Below are 21,426 nucleotides of genomic sequence, written 5' to 3' on the forward strand. Positions count from 1 at the left end.
AACACCAGATAACAGAGGATCTTCACAAAGCTAACTTCTACTTTCTGTAGGTTGGGTGACAAGACTGGATCAAATTACACATTCCAGACAAACTGTTGGGTGTGTCTTGTCCTCCAAAGGGACCAATCATAAATCTGGTCCAACCCATTGGTGATGCAAACAAACATTGCCTTCTTTTTATTCTTTCTTGGACAAGGCTGGACATATTGCCCATTCCTAAAAATGTGATTGCTAAGCCATTTCAGAGAACGGTTAGTAGTCAACCACATTAGTGTGGGACTGGGACATACAGGCCAGACCAATGGCAGATTTCCTTTCCGAAGGGACCAGTGAGTCTTTACGACAACTTGACAGCTTCATGGTCACTTTTACTGACACTGGCTTTTTATATCTGGATTTGTTTTGCAATGAAGTTAGATCCTCAAATTGCCATGGTAGGATTTGAACTAATGTTCTCTGGATTATTAGTCCAATAACACAAGTACTATGCTATCATATCTATAATTCAATTTCAGGTGGATATGAGCCAGCAACCAAAACGTTGACACAAGTTAATATTTGTATGTTTCAAGTTCCTATTATTTGGCAAAATAAAATGTGATTGAAGGCATGAATAGTGCCACGCTGTTTTTCAGGCACAAAACAGGCCCCTAAGCATCCAACATAGCGAGTGGTGTGTGTGCGCTCATTCCTTGGATCAGGCTTCTCTATAAGCGTCCAGGGCACCTGTCAGAAGTGTGTAAAGCATTTAAATAAGCATCTTATGCTTTTTGTAGGACCCTTTTGAGATATTGGTCTGCCCCAGTGCCTGCCTCGCCCTGTGATAAACTCACTAAGCATCTCACGGCACTAACAGGCAGGAAGAACCTTTCAGCAGCGTTATTTAAAGGGTGCAATCACTACATGGAGGTTTGTCCTTTTAGGTTGTTGGTTAACCTCTGGACATTTCTTGGCTTGATTACTGACATTAAACTTAGATCCTACTATTTGTTTCAATTGTTCATTGCGTTAACTTGAATATTTAATAAGTCAGTCAGTTTTGTGTGTTAAGTGATCTAATACATTAGACATAGTTGTACTGAAACAGCAACCAGTAAGGGGATAAGAAGTTACATATTTTATTCTGTTTATCAATTTGCCTTACAGGATTATCCCTGGCTTCACCATTCCAGAAAATCTATGATGGATTATGGAGCTACAACTGTGTCCTGGCCTGCACTGCAGTGGGAGGAATGTTCTATGCCCTGACATGGCAGACTCACCTCTTGGCAATAATATGCTGTAAGTAGAAAAAAATCTTTGTCAGCACTATATGAATATTTGTTGTCAGAGTATTAAAATTGTTTCAGTGCAAAATAAAGGTTGAACATGAGTAAAGGGAGAAGTAGTCCTTGAAGAAAACCAGATCACCCTTCCAGCCAATTTCTCATTACACTTTTGACCAATATCTTCCACCCTTTCTCTTCCATGGTCCATCTTTATGGTACAATGCTATTAAGGTTACACACCAACCTGTCACAAACCTACACACAGCGGGGGCTAAATTCGATAGCCCCCGAAAACAGGCGCGGGTAGCATGATGCATGATTAGCCGCACCCGTCGAGTCCGATGCAGGCAACACGTAACCCCAATATTTTCTGACACAGCACTTGAAGCCTTGGTGCAGGAGGTGGACAGGAGGAGAGTCATCCTCTATCCATAGGTTGCCAGAAGGCCCGCCAGACAAACTGCGAGAAGACAATGGGAGAAGATCAATGCCAGCAGTGTAACCCCGAGGATCTGGGTGCAGTGCCACAAGAAGTTTAATGGCCTTACATGTGTCAGGGTCAAGGTCAGTGAATTCATCTTCAAATGCCATATCCTTACAACTGAAACACTAGGGTCAGACACTGTTGAATGAATCCCCTCCACCCACTTCACTCACCTACCGACAATCTCTATCAATCACGTCATACCTCACATTCGTAGCTTCACCTCATCCTCACACACTTAGCACTGCTGCAAGCCTCACACCCACATCTCACAGCTCGCACACACTGCAGCTATTCAACCATGACAGGCACCTCACCCAAACACTTTGCACCACACTCACTGACACACTTCCCTCTCTCTTGCAGGAGAAGATGGCTCATAACCGGAAGCAGTAGGGGTTACCCACAAGGAGAAAGGCGTGCTTGCATGACCGAACCACTTTGGAGGAGATGGTGCTGGAGATTATCGGAGCAGCCATCGCTGAGCCCGTGGCCAGCGATGGGGCTGAAACAGTCAAAGATGATAGTATCTTCATACTTAATCATGCTCCTCACATCCCACCTCCCCGTCATCCCACAATCTCTTTTGATTTATAAGCTGCAGGTGGCGTAAGCATGCATCTCTTCCATTCCCCCCACCACCCTCCCCTCACTGCAACCCTACCCTTGTGCCTTTCGCCTTTCAGATAGCCAAGAACTGCAACCTGGCCAGGTTGTGATGGAGGAGCAAGAACTGGAAGAGGAAGAAGGCAGAACATCACCAATCGATTTCACACGCAGTCACTAGCTCAGATACAGACACTCTGCGTACTTTAGAGGATAGGTTAGAGGTAGGATCTGCACGTGGTGAGACACCGGGTATGAGCGACCTGCAACCAGGGCAGAGGCAAGAGAACGCAGGTGCCGACTCCCAGGAGGGCACAATCTCACACAAGTTCTGCTGCAGAGAACTAAGATGAGGACTTCAATGGGGCAGCCTGCAGAAGAAGGGTATGCACAATGAAGTGCTTCGTACATCTGGGAGGGTGTTGAGCACCTCGAGTCTCATTACTGAGAGCATGCAGAAACCAAGCGCAGACAGTGGAAGGAGCATGCGGCAAACCAAATTCCCCACCCACACTTCCCTTCAACCACTGTCTGCCCCACCTGTGACAGAGACTGTAATTCCCGTATTGGATTGTACAGCTGCCGGAGAACTCACTTTTAGAGTGGAAGCACATCTTCATCGATTTCGAGGGACTCCCTATGATGATGCATTCGGAAGCCTGCATGCAATGACAAGGCGCATGGAGGAATCTGGCACCAACCTATAGAATCATAGGGCCCAAGTTTCCACACGCGCCTCGAACGGCGCAGTCCCGACCTGGACGCCCGTTTTTTGCGCCACAAAGTGCACCTAAAAAAATCCTTGGTATTCTCCACCTCCCTGCAGGTCCTCTGGCCCTCGGCGCAGCCAGCACGAGCTGTGGGGGGGCGGAGCCAGGTCCCTGTGCTGAAAACAGTGCCGGGACCTCTGCACATGCGCGCTACAGTGGGCACGCAAGTGCAGTAGCTCCAGGCGCCGAACTGTGTGGGAGGGGCCTGAAGCACGCAGCCCCTAGCCCTGGCTGAATGGCCTCACCGGGGCTGCGTGAATAAGGCTCCTCCCACGGCCAGCTCCTGCTCCCCCCCCCCCCCCCCCTGCGACCAGACCCGACACTCGCTCCCCGCCACCCCCCTGCCTCCGGACCAGACCCGACACACCCCCCTCCCCTGCCTCCGGACCAGACCAGACACCCGCCTCCCCCGCCCCCCCCCCCCCCGCCTCCGGACCAGACCCGACACCCGCTCCTCACCCCCCCCTGCCTCCGGACCAGACCCGACACCCATGCCCACAACCCCCCCCCGCGACTGACCCGACCCGACCCGCGCTCCTGTTCCCGCTCCTCGCCTCCCCGACTGGACCCGACCCGACCCGCGCTCCTGTTCCCGCTCCCCGCCCTCCCGACTGGACCCAACCCAACCCGCGCTCCCCCCCCGACCCGACCCGACCCCCCCCCCCCCCACTGGACCCGACCCGACTCCCGCTCCCGGACTGGATCCGACCTGACCTCCCCCCCCCCCTCTCTCTCTCCCTCCCTCCCTCTCTCTCTCTCTCTCCCCCCCCCTCTCTCTCTCTCTCCTCCCCCCCTCTCTCTCTCTCTCCTCCCCCCCTCTCTCTCTCTCTTCTTTCCCTCTCCCCCCCTCCCTCTCCCCCCCTCTCTCTCCCTCCCCTCCCCCCTCTCTCTCCCCCTCCCTCGCTCTCCCCCTCCCTCTCCCTCCCTCCCCCCCCCCCCCCGAACCGAACCGAACCGACCCGACCCAACCCAATGCCACCTACTTGTAAATCTGGTGCTGGGGACGGGCCCTGCCCAAAGTCTCGGGCCGGCCCGTTCAGCCTTCGGTCCCGAAAGGCCTGCCTAAAGCACTTTCACACAGGTAGGAAGATGGTTTATTTAATCTTTTCTTTGCTTATAAATGTTTATTCAGGTTGGATTTATTTGTACAATATTTGTATAAGTATAAATAAGGATTTATTATAGAATTTAATGACTTCCCTTCCCCCCCCACACCCCCCTCCCACCTCGTTCTGGACGCCTAATTTGTAACCTGCGCCTGATTTTTTTAATGTGTAGAACAGGTTTTTTCAGTTCTACAAAAATCTTCACTTGCTCCATTCTACTTTAGTTTGGAGTACGTTTTCACTGTGGAAACTTTCAAATCAGGCGTCAGTGGCTGGACACGCCCCCTTTTGAAGAAAAAATTCTGTTCCAAAGTAGAACTGTTCTACCTGACTCGAACTGCAGAAAAAAAAATGTGGAGAATTGCGATTTCTAAGATAGTCCGTTCTCCACCAGTTGCTCCTAAAAATCAGGCGCGAATCATGTGGAAACTTGGGCCCATAGAATCATGGAAATTTACAGCGGAAGGAGGCTATTTCGGCCCATCGCGTCAGTGGCAGCCTACAAAGAGCTATCCAGCCTAATCCCACTTTCCAGCTCTTGGTCTGTAGCTTTGTAGATTATGGCACTTCAAGTGTATATCCAAGTACTTTTTAAATATGGTGAGGATTTCTGCCTCTACCACCCATTCAGGCAGTGAGTTCCAGACCCTACCACCCTCTGGGTGAAAAGATTTCCCCTCAAATCCCCTCTATCCTCTTACCAATTATTTTAAATCTCTGCCTCTGTTATTGACATCTCTGCTAGAGGAACTAGGTCCTTCCTATCTATTCTACCTAGGCCCCTCATAGTATTATATACCTCAATCAAATCTCCCCTCAGTCTCCTCTGTTCCAAAGAAAATAACCCCTGCCTATCTAATCTTTCCTCATAGCTAACGTTCTCCAGTCCTGGCAACATCCTTGTAAATCTCCTCTGTACCCTTTTTCGTGCAATCACATCTTTCCTGTAATGTAGTGACTATAACTATACACAGTACTCTAGCTGTCGCCTACCTAGTGTTTTATACAGTTCAAGCATAACCTCCCTGCTCTTATATTCTATGCCTCGGCTAATAAAGGAAAGTATCCTATATGCCTTCTTGACCACCTTATCGACCTGTCCTGCTACCTTCAAGGATCTGTGGACATGCAATCCAATGTCCCTCTGTTCCTCTACGCTTCTCAGTGTCCTATCATTTATTGTGTACCCCTTGCCTTGTTAGCCCTCCCCTAATGCATTACCTCACACTTCTCCAGATTAAATTCCATTTGCCATGTTTCTGCCCAGCTGACCAGTTCATTGATATCTATAGCTTTCGTTCTCACTATCAACCACACAGCCAATTTTTGTACCATCTTCAAACTTCTTAAGCATGCCCCCTACATTCAAATCTAAATCATTGAGGTATACCACAAAAAGCAAGTGATCTAGTACTGAGCCCTGAGGAACCGCACTGGTGACAGCTTTCAAGTCACAAAAACATCCGTCGATCAATATTTCATAAATCTTAAGAAAAATATATTCCAGTGAGAAGGAAAGGGTGTAAAAGAAAAGATAGCCATCCGTGGCTAACTAAAGAAATAAAGAATGGTATCCAATTAAAAACAAGGGCATACAAAGTGGCCAAAACTAGTGGGAGGACAGAAGATTGGGAAGCTTTTAAAAGCCAGCAAAGAATGACTAAAAAATTATTAAGAAAGGAAAGATAGACTATGAAAGTAAACTAGCATGAAATATAAAAACAGATTGGAAAACTGCAAATGTAACACCCCTATTTAAAAAAGGAGGCAGACAAAAAGCAGGAAACTATAGACCAGTTAGCCTAACATCTGTGGTTGGGAAAATGTTGGTGTCCATTATTAAAGAAGCAGTAGCAGGACATTTGGAAAAGCATAATTCAGTCAGGCAGAGTCAGCATGGATTTATGAAGGGGAAGTCATGTTTGACAAATTTGCTGGAATTCTTTTGAGGATGTAGCGAACGGGGTGGATAAAGGGGAACCAGTGGATGTGGTGTATTTTGTCTTCCAGAAGGCATTTGACAAGGTGCCACATAAAAGGTTACTTCACAAGATAAAAGTTCACGGTGTCGGGGGTAATATATTAGCATGGATAGAGGATTGACTAACTAACATAAAACAGAGAGTCGGGATAAATGGTTCATTCTCGGATTGGCAATCAGTAATTAGTGGGGTGCCACAGGGATCAGTGCTGGGACCCCAACTATTTACAATCTATATTAACGACTTGGATGAAGGGACCGAGTGTCACGTAGCCAAATTTGCTGATGATACAAAGATGGGAGGAAAAGCAATGGGTGAGGAGGACACAAAAAACCTGCAAAAGGACATAGACAGGCTAAGTGAGTGGGCAAAAATTTGGCAGATGGAGTATAATGGAGGGATTTCTTCTCTCAGAGAGATGTAAATCTGTGGAATTCGCTGCCTCAGAGAGCTGTTGAAACTGGGTCATTGAATAAATTTAAGACAGGTAGACAGTTTCGTAATCGACAAGAGAATAAGGGGTTATGGGGAGCGGGCGGGGAAGTGGACCTGAGTCCATGATCGGATCAGCCATGATCGTATTAAATGGCGGAGCATGATCGAGGGGCCATATGGACTACTACTGCTCCTATTTCATCTGTTCATATGTTCTTATATGACCAGTCTGCCATGTGGGACATCAAAAACCTTGCTAAAATCCATATACACTACATCAAATGCACAACCCTCATCGAGCGGGGTTTCGCAGGGCTCAGTGCTGGGTCCCTTGTTTTTTGTGGTATATATATATCAATGACTTGGACTTGAATGTTGGGGGTATGATTAAGAAGTTTGCAGATGATACTAAAATAGCCTGCTTGATTGATAATGAAGAAGAAAGCTGCGGAATGCAGGAAGATATCAATGTGCTGATCCGTGAAGGTAGCAGGCCAGGTAGATAAGGTGGTGAAGGCAGCATATGGAATACTTGCTTTTATTAGTCGAGGCATGGAATACAAGAGCAAGGACGTTATGCTTGAACTGTATAAAACACTGGTTAGGCCGCAGCTGGAGTACTGTGTGCAATTCTGGTCACCACATTACAGGAAAGATCTGATTGCAGTGGAAAGGGTAAAGTGGAGATTTACAAGAATGTTGCCTGTACTGAAGAATTTTGGATGTGAGGAAAGATTGGAGATGCTGGGTCTGTTTTCTTTGGAACAGAGGAGGCTGAGGGGAAACCTGTTTGAGGTGTATAACATTATGAGGAGCCTGGATGGAGTGGATAGGAAGGACCTGTTTCCCTTGGCAGAGGGGTCAACAACCAGGGGGAATAGATTTAAAGTAATTGGGGGGAGGTTTAGAGGAGATATAAGGGGAAATGTATTCACCCAGAGGATGGTGGGGATCTGGAACTCACTGCCAGAAAAGATGGTAGAGTCAGACAGCTTCACCACATTTTTAAAATTCAGGGCTACAGACCAAGAGCTGGAAAGTGGGATCAGGCTGGATAGTGCGGACATGATGGACCGAAATGACCTCCTTCCATGCTGTAAATTTCTATGATTCTCTATGGTTCTATGACCTTTTTTGTTACGTCCTCAAAAAATTCAATTAAGTTAGTCAGACATGACTTTAACAAATCCGTACTGACTGTCTTTGATTAATCCATGTCTTTCTATTCTGTCCCTCGGAATTTTTTCCAATGCTTTTCCCACCACCGAGGTTAGCTTGACTGGCCTGAAAGGTCTATCCCTTTCTCCCTTTTTAGACAAAAATATGTTAACAGTCCTCCATTCCTCCGGCACCACACCTGTATCCAGAGAGGATTGGAAAATGATAGTCAGAACCTCTACTATTTCCTCTTTTGCTTCTCTTGACTGCTTGGGATACATTTTATTCCAGTCTGGAGATTTATCCACTTTCAAAGCTGCTAAGCCCCTTAATACTTCCTCTCTCACTATGTTTATTTCATCTAACCTTGCGCTGGGCTTCGAGCAGAGCTTGGAGCCCGTGATTTCCAGCATGGCAGTGATGGCCAATCCCATTAGCGCACTTGTGGATCTAACCGTAATGCAGCATCCGATAGCCGATGTCTCAGCTTCCATTGAAGCACAAGCAAAAGCCACCCAGTGTCTGGGTACTGCAGTGGAAGCTCAGACTTCTGTCCTAGAAACTCAGCTTGCTGCCACGTGGCTTGCCAGTGTTGAAAGGGGCATGCAGGGTGTCACTGCAGTCCAGAAATCTGCCCTCCAACAGATTACTAGGATTGATGAGGCGCCGCCCCAGGGGAGTGGCAGTGGCTCTGTGGAGCACAAAACTGCTGTCCTTTCTCAGGATGACAGCAATCATCCTCCCACCACTGCCACTCTGCCAGGGCCCTTGCTGTTGCCTGTCAGCCAACCAGCCCAGACTGCTGCCAAGATGGTGCAGTCCGAAGCCGGGCCTTCTAAGCCCAGAGCTACTCGAGGTCATCCTTGGAGATCGTCTGCAGTCTCCTCCACTGAAGGTCAGCAGCCTTGCACCAGCCATGGCTGCAGCACTGGGGTAGCACTGTGTAGGAGCACTATGACACGGAAGGCAGGTACTAAGGGAATGCACAAGGGTGATTAGTTGACTTTGGTATGTAATATTTGATGGTTTGATTTATAAATTTGGTTTGGAATGTTTGCTTGTGGTGGTTTGTATTGTAGCATTGTGGCAAAGAGGACGCTGTGCTGGTCAGTAACAAAGAGAAAGTAAGATGGAAGAACTCCACAAGACTGAGTACTGTGAGCTAAAACTGATGTGACTTTAGTCTCTTTAATACAACTCCAGAATGTCTAAGCAGCATGGCAAACAACCTTTTATACTTCCTTGCACGAGGTGTGCAGGTGACCCTTTGGCCTCCAACAGTTGCGCCCCCTGATGGCTAGTCTTACACAGTTACAATGTTTACATACATAACATCACTCCCCGCCCCCCCCCCAAAGCCTTTGATAGAAATAATTTACAAGTTGAGACAATCCGGGGCCCTATGCTCCCTGGTTGATCGTCTGAGTTCAAACTCTGGCATGGGTGAGTTGGTCGGACCATTGCTGCACTGCGGCGCGACTGGTCTGACAGGACTGTTGGGAATGGTGGGTTCATCATCTTGATTGACAGTGAGGTCGATTGCTGGTTGGGTGTGTGTTGGTGGATCGATGATGGTGATGTCCTCCTCAGGTTGTTCCTGGTTGTCGGTGAACCGTAGTTTGGTCTGATCCAAATGCTTTCTGCACATTTGTCCATTCACTAGTTTGACTATAAACACTATTCCCCGCCTTGGCCAAGACAGTGCCAGTGACCCATTTAGGACCATGACTGTAAATAAGGACAAACACAGGGTCGTTAACATCAATGTCACGCGATACAGCCACGCGACCGTGGTACATGTTTTGCCGGTGACGCCGGGTTGCCACATGATCATTTAGATGCGGGTGGACGAGGGAGAGCCTGGTTTTGAGTGCTCTCTTCATTAACAATTCTGCAGGGGGAACCCCAGTGAGCGATTGGGGTTGCGTCCGTTAGCTGAGCAGAACCCGAGATAAGCGGGTCTGCAAGGAGCCTTCCGTCACACATTTCAAGCTCTGCTTGATAGTTTGGACTGCCCATTCCACTTGACCGTTAGACGCGGGCTTAAACGGGGCAGACCTGACATGCTTGATGCCATTGCGGGTCATAAACTCGTTGAATTCCGAGCTGGTGAAACACGGTCCATTGTCACTGACGAGGACGTCGGGCAAGCCATGGGTGGAGAACATAGCCCGGAGGCTTTCAATGGTGGCAGTGGATGTGCTGAATGACATGATTACGCATTCAATCCATTTAGAGTAAGCGTCCACTATAACTAAAAACATCTTTCCGAGAAAGGGGCCAGCAAAATCTACGTGGATCCTGGACCAAGGTTTGAAGGGCCATGACCACAGACTCAATGGAGCCTCCCTTGGTGCATTGCTCAATTGCGAGCGCGTGTTGCACTGGTGTACGCATGACTCTAAGTCCGAGTCAATGCCGGGCCACCAAACATGCGACCTGGCTATAGCCTTCATCATGACTATGCCTGGGTGGGTATTGTGTAGGTCACGTATAAACATTTCCCTGCCATTTTTTTGACAAAACCACGTGATTACCCCATAAGAGACAATCCGACTGGATGGACATTTCATCTTTGCGTTGGTGAAACAGCTTAATTTCATCTTGCATTCCCCCGGGAGTTCCCATTGAAGACGCAACTTTTTACAAGTGATAGCACAGGATGCTGGCTGGTCCAGGTCCTGATCTGGTGAGCAGTGACGGGTGACCCCTCGCTCTCAAAAGCGTCCATGACCAGAAGCAAGTCTGCGGGCTGCGTCATTTCCACCCCGGTAGTGGGCAATGGTAGCTGACTGAGGGCATCAGCACAGTTCTCCGTGCCTGGTCTGTGGCGGATAACATCGTCACAGGCGGACAATGTTCGTGCCCATCTTTGGATGCGGGACGAAGCATTGGTGTTTATACCTTTGCTTTCTGAAAATAGCGAAATGAACGGTTTGTGGTCAGTTTCAAGCTCCAACCGAAGTCCAAATAGGTATTGGTACATTTTCTTAACCCCATATAAACATGCTAATGCCTCTTTCTCGACCATAATGTAGGCTCTTTCAGCCTTAAACAGACTTCTAGATACGTATGCAACCGGTTGAAGTTTGCGCGATACATTGGTTTGCTGTAACACACAGCCGACCCCGTATGAAGATGCATCACAAGCTAGCACTATATCGTTTACATGGATCATACAGTACAAGTAACTTATTAGAACAAAGTAGGTTTCTGGCATTCTCAAAGGCTGTCTCTTGAGATTTACCCCAAACCCAGTCATCACCCTTACGTAGCAACATGTGCAACGGTTCCAGCAAAGTGCTTAACCCGGGTAAAAAGTTACCAAAATAGTTGAGGAGTCCCAGGAACGAACGCAGCTCCATCACATTCTGTGGTCTGGGTGCATTCTTGATGGTCTCTGTCTTTGAGTCTGTGGGTCTGATGCTGTCTGCCGCAATCTTTCTCCCCAAAAATTCAACCTCTGGCGCCAGGAAAACAAACTTGGAGCATTTCAGCCTGAGTCCCACTCTGTCGAGTCGACTTAGAACCTCGTCCAGGTTGTGCAGGTGTTCGATGGTATCACGACCGGTGATCAGGATGTCGTCTTGAAACACAATGGTGCACGGAACCAATTTCAGCAGACTCTCCATGTTCCTCTGGAAGATGGCAGCAGCCGAGCGAATCCCAAAAGGGCACATGTGGTATATAAACAGTCCTTTGTGCGTGTTGATGCACGTCAATCTTTTCGAAGATTCATCCAACTCCTGTGTCATGCATGCAGAGGTTAGGTCCAACTTGGTGAACGACTTCCCCCCCACTAACATTGCGAACAGGTCATCAGCCTTGGGTAGCAGGTACTTGTCTTGTAACGAGACTCGGTTGATCGTTACCTTGTAGACTCCGCAGATTCTGACCGTGCCATTGCTTTTCAACACCGGAACAATTGGACTGGCCCACTCATTGAACTCGACTGGCGATATGATTCCCTCCCATTGAAGTCTGTCCAGTTCGATCTCGACTTTCTCCCTCATCATATATGGAACCGCTCGAGCCTTGCATCGGGGACTAGATGGATCTGCACCTTGACGCCTGTGAAGTTGCCGATGCCTGGTTCAAATAGCGACGGAAACTTGCTCAGCACTTGGGCGCACGAGGCATCATCCACTGAAGATAGTACTTTGATGTCATCCCAGTTCCATCGAATCTTTCCCAGCCAACTACTGCCGAATAGCGTTGGGCCATCGCCTGGTACAATCCACAATGATAGGTCATGCACAGCTCCATTGTACGATACCTTAACTGCCGCACTGCCAATAACTGGTATGAGCTTTTTGGTGTAGGTGCGCAGCTTTGTCTGAATCGGGCTCAGTTTGGGCTTTTGTGCCTTGTTGCCCCACAGTTTCTCAAAAGCTTTCTGGCTCATAATTGACTGACTCGCCCCCGTAACCAACTCCATTGATACCGGAATAATGTTCAATTTGACTTTCAGCATGATAGGAGGGCTTTTGGTGGTGAAGGTGTGTATCCCACATACTTCTTCCTCGGGTTGAGTTACCTCTCTTGTTTGTTCTGCGTGATCCATGCCGGATCAATCATCCTCTGCCCACTCTGCCACTTGGTGAGTCGCAGCACTCTTGCAGATTCGCTGGAGGTGCCCCATTGTTGGAATCAATGATGGAATCAATTAGTAAGGATGTCATAGCAGCGCATTTGGAAAGAGGTGACATGATAGGTCCAAGTCAGCATGGATTTGTGAAAGGGAAATCATGCTTGACAAATCTTCTGGAATTTTTTGAGGATGTTTCCAGTAGAGTGGACAAGGGAGAACCAGTTGATGTGGTTTATTTGGACTTTCAGAAGGCTTTCGACAAGGTCCCACACAAGAGATTAATGTGCAAAGTTAAAGCACATGGGATTGGGGGTAGTGTGCTGATGTGGATTGAGAACTGGTTGTCAGACAGGAAGCAAAGAGTAGGAGTAAATGGATACTTTTCAGAATGGCAGGCGGTGACTAGTGGGGTACCGCAAGGTTCTGTGCTGGGGCCCCAGCTGTTTACACTGTACATTAATGATTTAGATGAGGGGATTAAATGTAGTATCTCCAAATTTGCAGATGACACTAAGTTGGGTGGTAGTGTGAACTGCGAGGAGGATGCTATGAGGCTGCAGAGTGACTTGGATAGGTTAGGTGAGTGGGCAAATGCATGGCAGATGAAGTATAATGTGGATAAATGTGAGGTTATCCACTTTGGTGGTAAAAACAGAGAGACAGACTATTATCTGAATGGTGACAGATTAGGAAAAGGGGAGGTGCAACGAGACCTGGGTGTCATGGTATATCAGTCATTGAAGGTTGGCATGCAGGTACAGCAGGCGGTTAAGAAAGCAAATGGCATGTTGGCCTTCATAGCGAGGGGATTTGAGTACAGGGGCAGGGAGGTGTTGCTACAGTTGTACAGGGCCTTGGTGAGGCCACACCTGGAGTATTGTGTACAGTTTTGGTCTCCTAACTTGAGGAAGGACATTCTTGCTATTGAGTGAGTGCAGCGAAGGTTCACCAGACTGATTCCCGGGATGGTGGGACTGCAGGGTTTAGACAGGTTAGATGCAGGAAGAATGTTCCCAATGTTGGGGAAGCCCAGAACCAGGGGTCACAGTCTAAGGATAAGGGGTAAGCCATTTAGGACCGAGATGAGGAGAAACTTCTTCACCCAGAGAGTGGTGAACCTGTGGAATTCTCTACCACAGAAAGTTGTTGAGGCCAATTCACTAAATATATTCAAAAGGGAGTTAGATGAAGTCCTTACTACTAGGGGGATCAAGGGGTATGGCAAGAAAGCGGGAAGGGGGTACTGAGTTTGCATGTTCAGCCATGAACTCATTGAATGGCGGTGCAGGCTAGAAGGGCCAAATGGCCTACTCCTGCACCTATTTTCTATGTTTCTATGTTTCTATGTTTCACAGCCTTTGCACACGTAGTGCTTGAAACGACATTGATGGGCTCGATGATTAACCCCGCAGCGCCAAGATGGTGCTAATGGATTTGCATTCATGCCCAATGGCAGACTCTGAGTCATCCTAGGTCTTGCAGTTGCAGACATGTAGGCCCTGCCATATGCAGTTCTGCCTGTTAGCGACTTTATTTTATGCACAGTACTTGCCGGTGAGTTTCGATGCTGGGAAGATATCTGTCTGGTATTATCGCTCGTGGATATGAATGCCTGGGCTATCGTGATGGCCTTGCTCAGGTCTAGAGATTCGGCGGACAGCAGCTTGCGAAGAATGCCCTTGTGGCCGATGTCGAGCACAAAAATGTCCCACAGCATTTCCCTCAAAAATCTAGCAAATTCGCAAGTTCCCGCAGGGCATCTCAGGTCAGCAACATAACTCGCCACGTCCTGGCCCTCGGAGCGGTGGTAGTGTGTGCAGAAGCGATACTTGGCCATTAAGACTCTCTCCTTCGGCTTGAGATGGTTCCGAACCAGCGTACACAACTCTGTATATGTCTTCTCCGCTGGTTTCTCCGGTGCTAGCAGATTCTTGATGAGGCCGTATATTGTGGACCCACACACGGTGAGGAGAATCGCCCTGCGCTTGATAGCCTTATCGCCCCCATTCAGCTCATTGGCCACAAAGTACTGGTCGAGACGCTCAATAAAGGCTTCCCAATCATCACCTCTACAAAACTCTCTAAAATACCAATGGCAGCCATGACCAAGTGAAAGTTCATAATTTGTTACTCGTCGCCAATTGTTAAGTATGGAAGAACTCCACAAGACTGAGTACTGTGAGCTAAAACTGATGTGACCTTAGTCTCTTTAATACAACTCCAGAGTGCCTAAGCAGCATGGCAGACAACCTTTTATACTCCCTTGCACGAGGTGTGCAGGTGACCCTTGGGCCTCCAACAATTGCGCCCCCTGGTGGCAAGTCTTACACAGTTACAATGTTTACATACATAACAGAAAGTAAGGTGTGGAACTGTTGCTGAATGGGGAATTGGGGTTGCGGTTACTGGTACCGCAGTCAGATGAGTCGATCACAGACAGCCAAGCCAGAAAGAGGCTCCCTTCCTGCTCCTCTTCCCCCTCCTCTTCTTCCCTCTTTGAGCAGCTTGTCCTCCACTTTGTTGCTTATGCTCATTCTCCCTGTCATACTGCAGGCCAAGGGGGATACAAACTACTGCACCCATGTCTAGGAACAACTGGTCTGAGCAGATGCCTTGAAGTAACCCACCACACCATTCCCTGGTCACTTCAGCAACTTCAAATAAGACAACAAACCTCCAAGCACTTCCACAAACTCATCAACAGACAATAGAAATAATTCTGCAACTAACTTGAAAGTCGTGGATGATCCCTTTAAATAGCCCTGCTGGGGTCCCTCCTGCTGCTGAACACATGTTCAACTGTGCATCTCTAAGAGAGGGTGTTAGCTGGAGTGTTGAGATTGAAAATGGCAGTGCTGGCGTGCAATCAGTGTTACAGCATTACATGCTGACTGACGCCATGATCTGCTTACTTTGCGTAATTCCAGCGCATGCTCCCAGCGCCTGCACTAAGGACCTCACCGAAATGGTATCCAGCGCAGCCTGCACCAGAAGTGTGTGCACATGGTGCGGATGCTATTTTGGACACAAAACGGCAGCCCTAACCCCGAAACACTGGGCGCTACAGAGCTGAATTTCGTGGCCAACATGTCCTCAAATCATTTTTCCTCACATGCTTGTACAGTCAACTTTTCTGCATCCCTCCTTGATATCCTCATATTCATCATTTACATGCTGCCCCTCAGCAACATCATTGACAAGCACAGGCTCAATTACTACATGTACACTGATGGCACCCATCAACCTGTCAACCTGTCCATCAGCGCCTTTGGGTTCAGATCTGTGCTATCTGACGGTCTGACCAACATAATGTGCTGGATGAGTCATAATGTCCTACAGCTCAGTATCTGCAAAACTGTGGCCATGCTCTACACTGTCATCATGCTTCTGCCATTGAGACCATCTACCTCACTGGCTGCTCAGTCAGGTTGAGCTAAGCCCACTGATAGTGTCATCAAACATGAACTGAGCTTTCTACCCCAGATCTGCCCCATCGCCAGAACCATCTTCTCCCACCTCCAGAATATTACATACCTACCTCACCTCTCCAGTGCTGAAATATCCATCTAGGTCTTTATTCCTCAGAGGATTAATTTCTCTAATGATCTCCTTTTTGGGTATTCTGCGGCCACACCTCACAAACCCCAACTGATTCAGAACGCTGTGGCCCAAATCCTCTCACGTACAAAGTTTTGCACACCCAAACCCCATTCTTGCCCAGCTCCGCTGGTTCCTCTTACCCCAGTGAATCGGCTGGCCGTTTCCCATCTTTATCTTCAAATCCCGAACCGTATTTGGGAAATTTTCTCCAGCAGTATGTCCTCACTCACATCTTTCATTCCTTCAACTCCAAATTACAGGCAACTCTCAATTATCCGTACATGGATCTAACGGAGAACCCGCTGCAATGGCACTTTTAAAAACTGTGATTCTGTCCCGTGTACAGTTGCACATGACCATTAAACCCACTCCACACACAGTCCTGCGCTGACACACAGCATTATCACTACACACAGAGGAAGGGCTTTCTTTTATAATAAAGCTTAATGCTGTCTCGACCTTAAAGGAATCCTTGTAGAGCAATCAAATTAACAGACTTGGACAGTCTGTCCGCTCATACAGCGACCCATTCTCATGTTATCAGATCGAAGGCATTGCTCCCAACCCCGCTCTTTTAGGGCACTGTCCAGATCATCATGCTGGAAGCAAGTTCAGAGGGGCAAAAGATTTATCCAACTCTTCCTCCCTTCCCTGCCGTCTTTCCGTTTTCTGATCTTGGTGAATGTGCTCTTATGCAGACTGGAGTACCACTGAGGGTGCTGTCTCAGGGGTAAGTAAAGCCGAGTCTCATTCGACCTCCAGCGATTGAAGGCTTTAGACTGGCCATTTTAAGAAAAAGTAGACACAGTATAACATGGGTCTCTTCACTTTATATTAGAATGAATAGGTGAACAATTCCATCCTGGAGTGCACAGAAACAGAAAAGCATCAAAGTACTGTATAAATTTGGGACCCAAACATTCTCAGCAAGTACATGCACTCGCCCTAATGGCAAAATCGTTTACCCGGAATAGCCCGATCCCTGAGGGCCATGGATAATCGAGAGTTGCCTGTACTACTTCACCCTCAAGTGCTGCTCCACCATTGGAGGCTTGTGTTTCAGTCAATGTGTCCCTGCTTCCATGCTTTCAAAAGCTCTTCAAAATCAGATTATGCCTTTGGTTAATCCCCACCCTGACCCTCAAATTCCCTTTTCTTTAAATCAAGGTCGCAATATGTTTCAACCTAAAGACTAATGGGCAGTAGATAAGCATTTATCATAATTTAATTAAATACAAAGCTAACCAATGTTTCTCACGTTTACTAAACACATTGTTTTTCTATCTTTCCCATAGCAATTTTCTGCGCTTACTTAGGAGAAGCACTAATGAACATAATGTCTGTGGTAAGTCACTACCATTAATTGTCAAAATTTAGATGCATTTAAAATGAAAGTAGTGTTTGGCATAAACTTAGTATGGAATTAACCGCAATTTTACTAAATGCACAGGTTTTGGTTACAGATAAAAAAGAGGAAAAACAAACTTGCATTTATATAGCGCCTTTCATGACCTCAGAATGTAGCAAAGCACTTCACAGCCTATGATATACTTTTGAAATGTAGTCACTGTTGTAATGTAAGAAACGCAGCAGCCAATTTGTGCACGGCAAGATCCCACGAACAGGAATTAGATAATTGACCAGATAATCTGTTTTAGTGGTGTAGGTTAAGGAATAAATGTTGGAAGGACACAAGGAAAATGTCCATGCTTTTCTTTGAAGAGTGCCATGAGATCTTTTACATCCACCTGAGAGAACAGAGGAGCTGTGGTTTATCATCGCATCTGAAAGGTGGTCCCTCAGTGCAGCACTCCCTCAGTACTGCACTGAAGTACCAGTCTACATTATGTGCTCAAGTCTCTGGAATGGGGCTTGAACCCACAACCAGCTGACTCAGAGGTGAAAGTGCTAAGAATCAAATTGCCTTCTCTTTTGTTTGCTGACTTTTTAATGCACTTCAACATTTATCTAATATTTTCGGTGACGACAACTTTCAGAGCTTTTAAAAAAAATAAAGTTGATTGCTACTGAAATAGGATCGGATCATCTATGTCTTTATAAACAGTTGAATTTCTTGCTCTTCAACCCAGATAGTATATTAGTGTACCATGCATATTAGTTCAAATGAGTATACCAGTCAAGGGAATCATTTTCTCTTGTAGTGTATTGGTTAATATCATTATTTTGTGCTCTATTTCAATACAGTCAGTACTCCATTTAAAATAAACAGGTTAATGATTTTGTTGAAATAGTGCATCAAGGAATTTTATACAATTATGTTAACCAGTGCACTGCCAGAGGAAGCTATACTCACAGAAAAGCAAAGAAAACAAGTGTGAAAGATGAAATCACTGTTTGTAATTGCTCTGCCATCCTGATTAAAATGTCAATTAAAGAACATGGTGAAGTGCATAACAGACAAGTGCCAGAGGGTAGAAAACCCGCAATGTATTTGGAAAGGACTTCCACCCACTGCTGTGACCAACCATTAACTCCCTCCCAAATCCGGGGACCACATTCATTTAAATATTTGGAGCAGGTGCTTGAGCATGTAGCAGTGCAACAGGGGCACCTACACTGCTGAGGAGGTGGAATTCAGGCTGAAGAAAAAACTGCACACATTTTTGAATGCTCCAGTTAGGGGTCACTTGGAGAGGACAATCATTCCTACTGGGATTGATTACCATTCACCTTGAATCTTAAAACTCCACTTCAGACCCACCACAAGATTGGGAATGCCCACAGACAAAGTTGCCCAATGACATTATAGGGCAGGCCGGAAAAGCACTCAATCCCCTGGAGCCTATTTACTTAAAATTCTACCGAGGTGGAAGCCCAGTAGATCTGGGTTCCATGCCAAATTATGCCTCCTACCAGAATTGTGCCCCAGTTGTGCATTCAAATATGCACAGAAAGACCTGTCACAAAGGATCCGGTATTCTTACACTTCCCATGCAAATGTGTTCAATATATGTTGGTTGCAGATCAAAGATGCTCAGTGGTTACATGGAGAGCACAGGACTTTCCATTTGGCTTTGATTATTATGGGAGGTGATGGCCGTAAAATGTGCTTGTAACAAAGTCCAAGTAGAGTACAGAAAACACAGTGGAGAAATGAAAAAACAAATAAGAGAAGCAAAGAGAGTGTATGAGAAAAGATTAGCAGGTACCTGTAACAGGAAACAGAATGCTAAGGTCTTTCATGAACATATATAGGGTAATGGATAGTCAAAGGAAGAGTGGGGCTGATTTGGGACCAAAAAGAAAATCTTATCGTGGAGGCAGAGGGCATGGCTGAGGTGTTAAATGATTACTTTGCATCTGTTTTTATGAATGAATTCCATACTAGGTTGCTGAGAGAAGTAATGGTGGAACTAGTGGAAGCTCTGGCCACAATCAATCCTCCTTCAATATAGGAGTGGTGCCAGAGGACTGGAAAATTGCAAATGTTACACCCATATTGAAAAAAAGGGGGAGAGATAAACCAGGTAACCAGGTAACGCTGGGCAGGCCACATAGTTCGCATGCCAGACACGAAACTCCCAGAGCAAGCGCTCTACTCGGAACTCGTCTATGGCAAACGAGCCAAAGGTGGGCAGCGGAAATGTTACAAGGACAGCCTCAAAGCCTCCCTGATAAAGTGCGACATCCCCACTGACACCTGGGAGTCCCTGGCCAAAGACTGCCCTAAGTGGAGGAAGTGCATCTGGGAGGGCGTTGAGCTCCTCGAGTCTCATCGGCGAGAGCATGCAGAAATCATGCGCAGGCAGCGGAAGGAGCGTGCGGCAAACCAGACTACCCGCCCATCTTTTCTTTCAACCACTGTCTGTCCCACCTATGACAGAGACTGTGATTCTCGTATTGGACTGTACAGCCACCTAAGAACTCATGCTAAGTAGAAGCAAGTCTTCCTCGATTCCGAGGGACTGCCTATGATGATGAACCAGGTAAATGAGGGACTGCTGTTATATGGAGAGACTGGAGAAGCTAGGGTTGATCTCCTTAGAGCAGAGAAAGTGAAGGAAAGATTTAATAGCAGTGTTCAAAATTATGAGGGGTTACATAAGAACATAAGAAATACGAGAGGAGTAGGCCAAATGGCCCCTCGAGCCTGCTCCGCCATTTAATACGATCACGGCTGATTCGATCATGGACTGAGCTCCACTTCCCTGCCTGCTTCCCATAAACTCTTATCCCCTTATCGGTTAAGAAACTGTCTATCTCTGTCTTAAATTTATTCAATGGCCCAGCTTCCACAGCTCTCTGAGGCAGTGAATTACATAGATTTACAACCCTCTGAGAGAAGAAATTCCTCCTCATCTCAGTTTTAAATGGGCGGCCCCTTATTCTAAGATTATGCCCTCTAGTTCTATCAGTGGAAACTTCTTCTCTGCATCCACCTTGTCAGGCCCCCTCATAATCTTAGATGTTTCGATAAGATCACCTCTCATTCTTCTGAATTCCAATGAGTAGAGGCCCAACCTACTCAACCTTTCCTCATAAGTCAACCCCCTCATCTCCGGAATCAACCGAATGAACCTTCTCTGAATTGTCTCCAAAGCAAGTATATCCTTTCATAAATATGGAAACCAAAACTGCGTGCAGTATTCCGGGTGTGGCCTCACCAATATCCTGTATAACTGTATCACGACTTCCCCGCTTTTATACTCCATCCCCTTTGCAAAAAGGCCAAGTCTGGCGAATGATACTTAAAGGGTTGACGGTGGATAGGCAATGGCAAACATTTAAAGATCACATGGATGAACTTCTACAATTGTACATCCCTCTCTGGAGTAAAAATAAAATGGGGAAGGTGGCTCAACCTTGGCTAACAAGGGAAATTAAGGATAGTGTTAAATCCAAGGAAGAGGCATATAAATTGGCCAGAAAAAGCAGCAAACCTGAGGCCTGGGAGAAATTTAAAATTCAGCAGAGGAGGACAAAGGGTTTAATTAGGAGGGGGAAAATAGAATATGAGAAGAAGCTTGCCGGGTACATAAAAACTGACTTCAAAAGCTTCTATCGATATGTGAAGAGAAAAAGATTAGTGAAGACAAACATAGGTCCCTCGCAGTCAGAATCAGGTGAATTCATAATGGGGAACAAAGAAATGGCAGACCAGTTGAACAAATACTTTGGTTCTGTCTTCACGAAGAAGACACAAATAACCTTCCGGAAATACTAGGGGACCGAGGGTCTAGTGAGTTGGAGGAACTGAAGGAAATCCTTATTAGTCGGGAAATTATGTTCGGGAAATTGATGGGATTGAAGGCTGATAAATCCCCAGGGCCTGATAGTCTGCATCCCAGAGTATTTAAGGAAGTGGCCTAGAAATGCATTGGTGATCATTTTCCAACAGTCTATCGACCCTAGATCAGTTCCTATGGACTGGAGGGTAGCTAATGTAACATCACTTTTTAAAAAAG

General features: G+C 46.7%; 1 protein-coding gene across 2 annotated transcripts in view; it reads left to right on the forward strand.

Moving 5' to 3' along the window:
• slc14a2 (solute carrier family 14 member 2) overlaps positions 1-21,426 on the forward strand; it is a 128,717-nt gene that overhangs the window by 98,848 nt on the left and 8,443 nt on the right. For both annotated transcript variants that reach the window (XM_070868420.1, XM_070868419.1), the window contains 2 exons: positions 1,147-1,281; positions 17,296-17,345. In XM_070868420.1, the coding sequence (XP_070724521.1) occupies positions 1,147-1,281; positions 17,296-17,345 (185 nt within the window). The remainder of the gene's footprint in view (positions 1-1,146; positions 1,282-17,295; positions 17,346-21,426) is intronic.

This window comes from Pristiophorus japonicus, chromosome 2 (assembly GCF_044704955.1).
Source record: "Pristiophorus japonicus isolate sPriJap1 chromosome 2, sPriJap1.hap1, whole genome shotgun sequence".
In the NCBI taxonomy this organism is placed as follows: Eukaryota; Metazoa; Chordata; class Chondrichthyes; family Pristiophoridae; genus Pristiophorus; species Pristiophorus japonicus.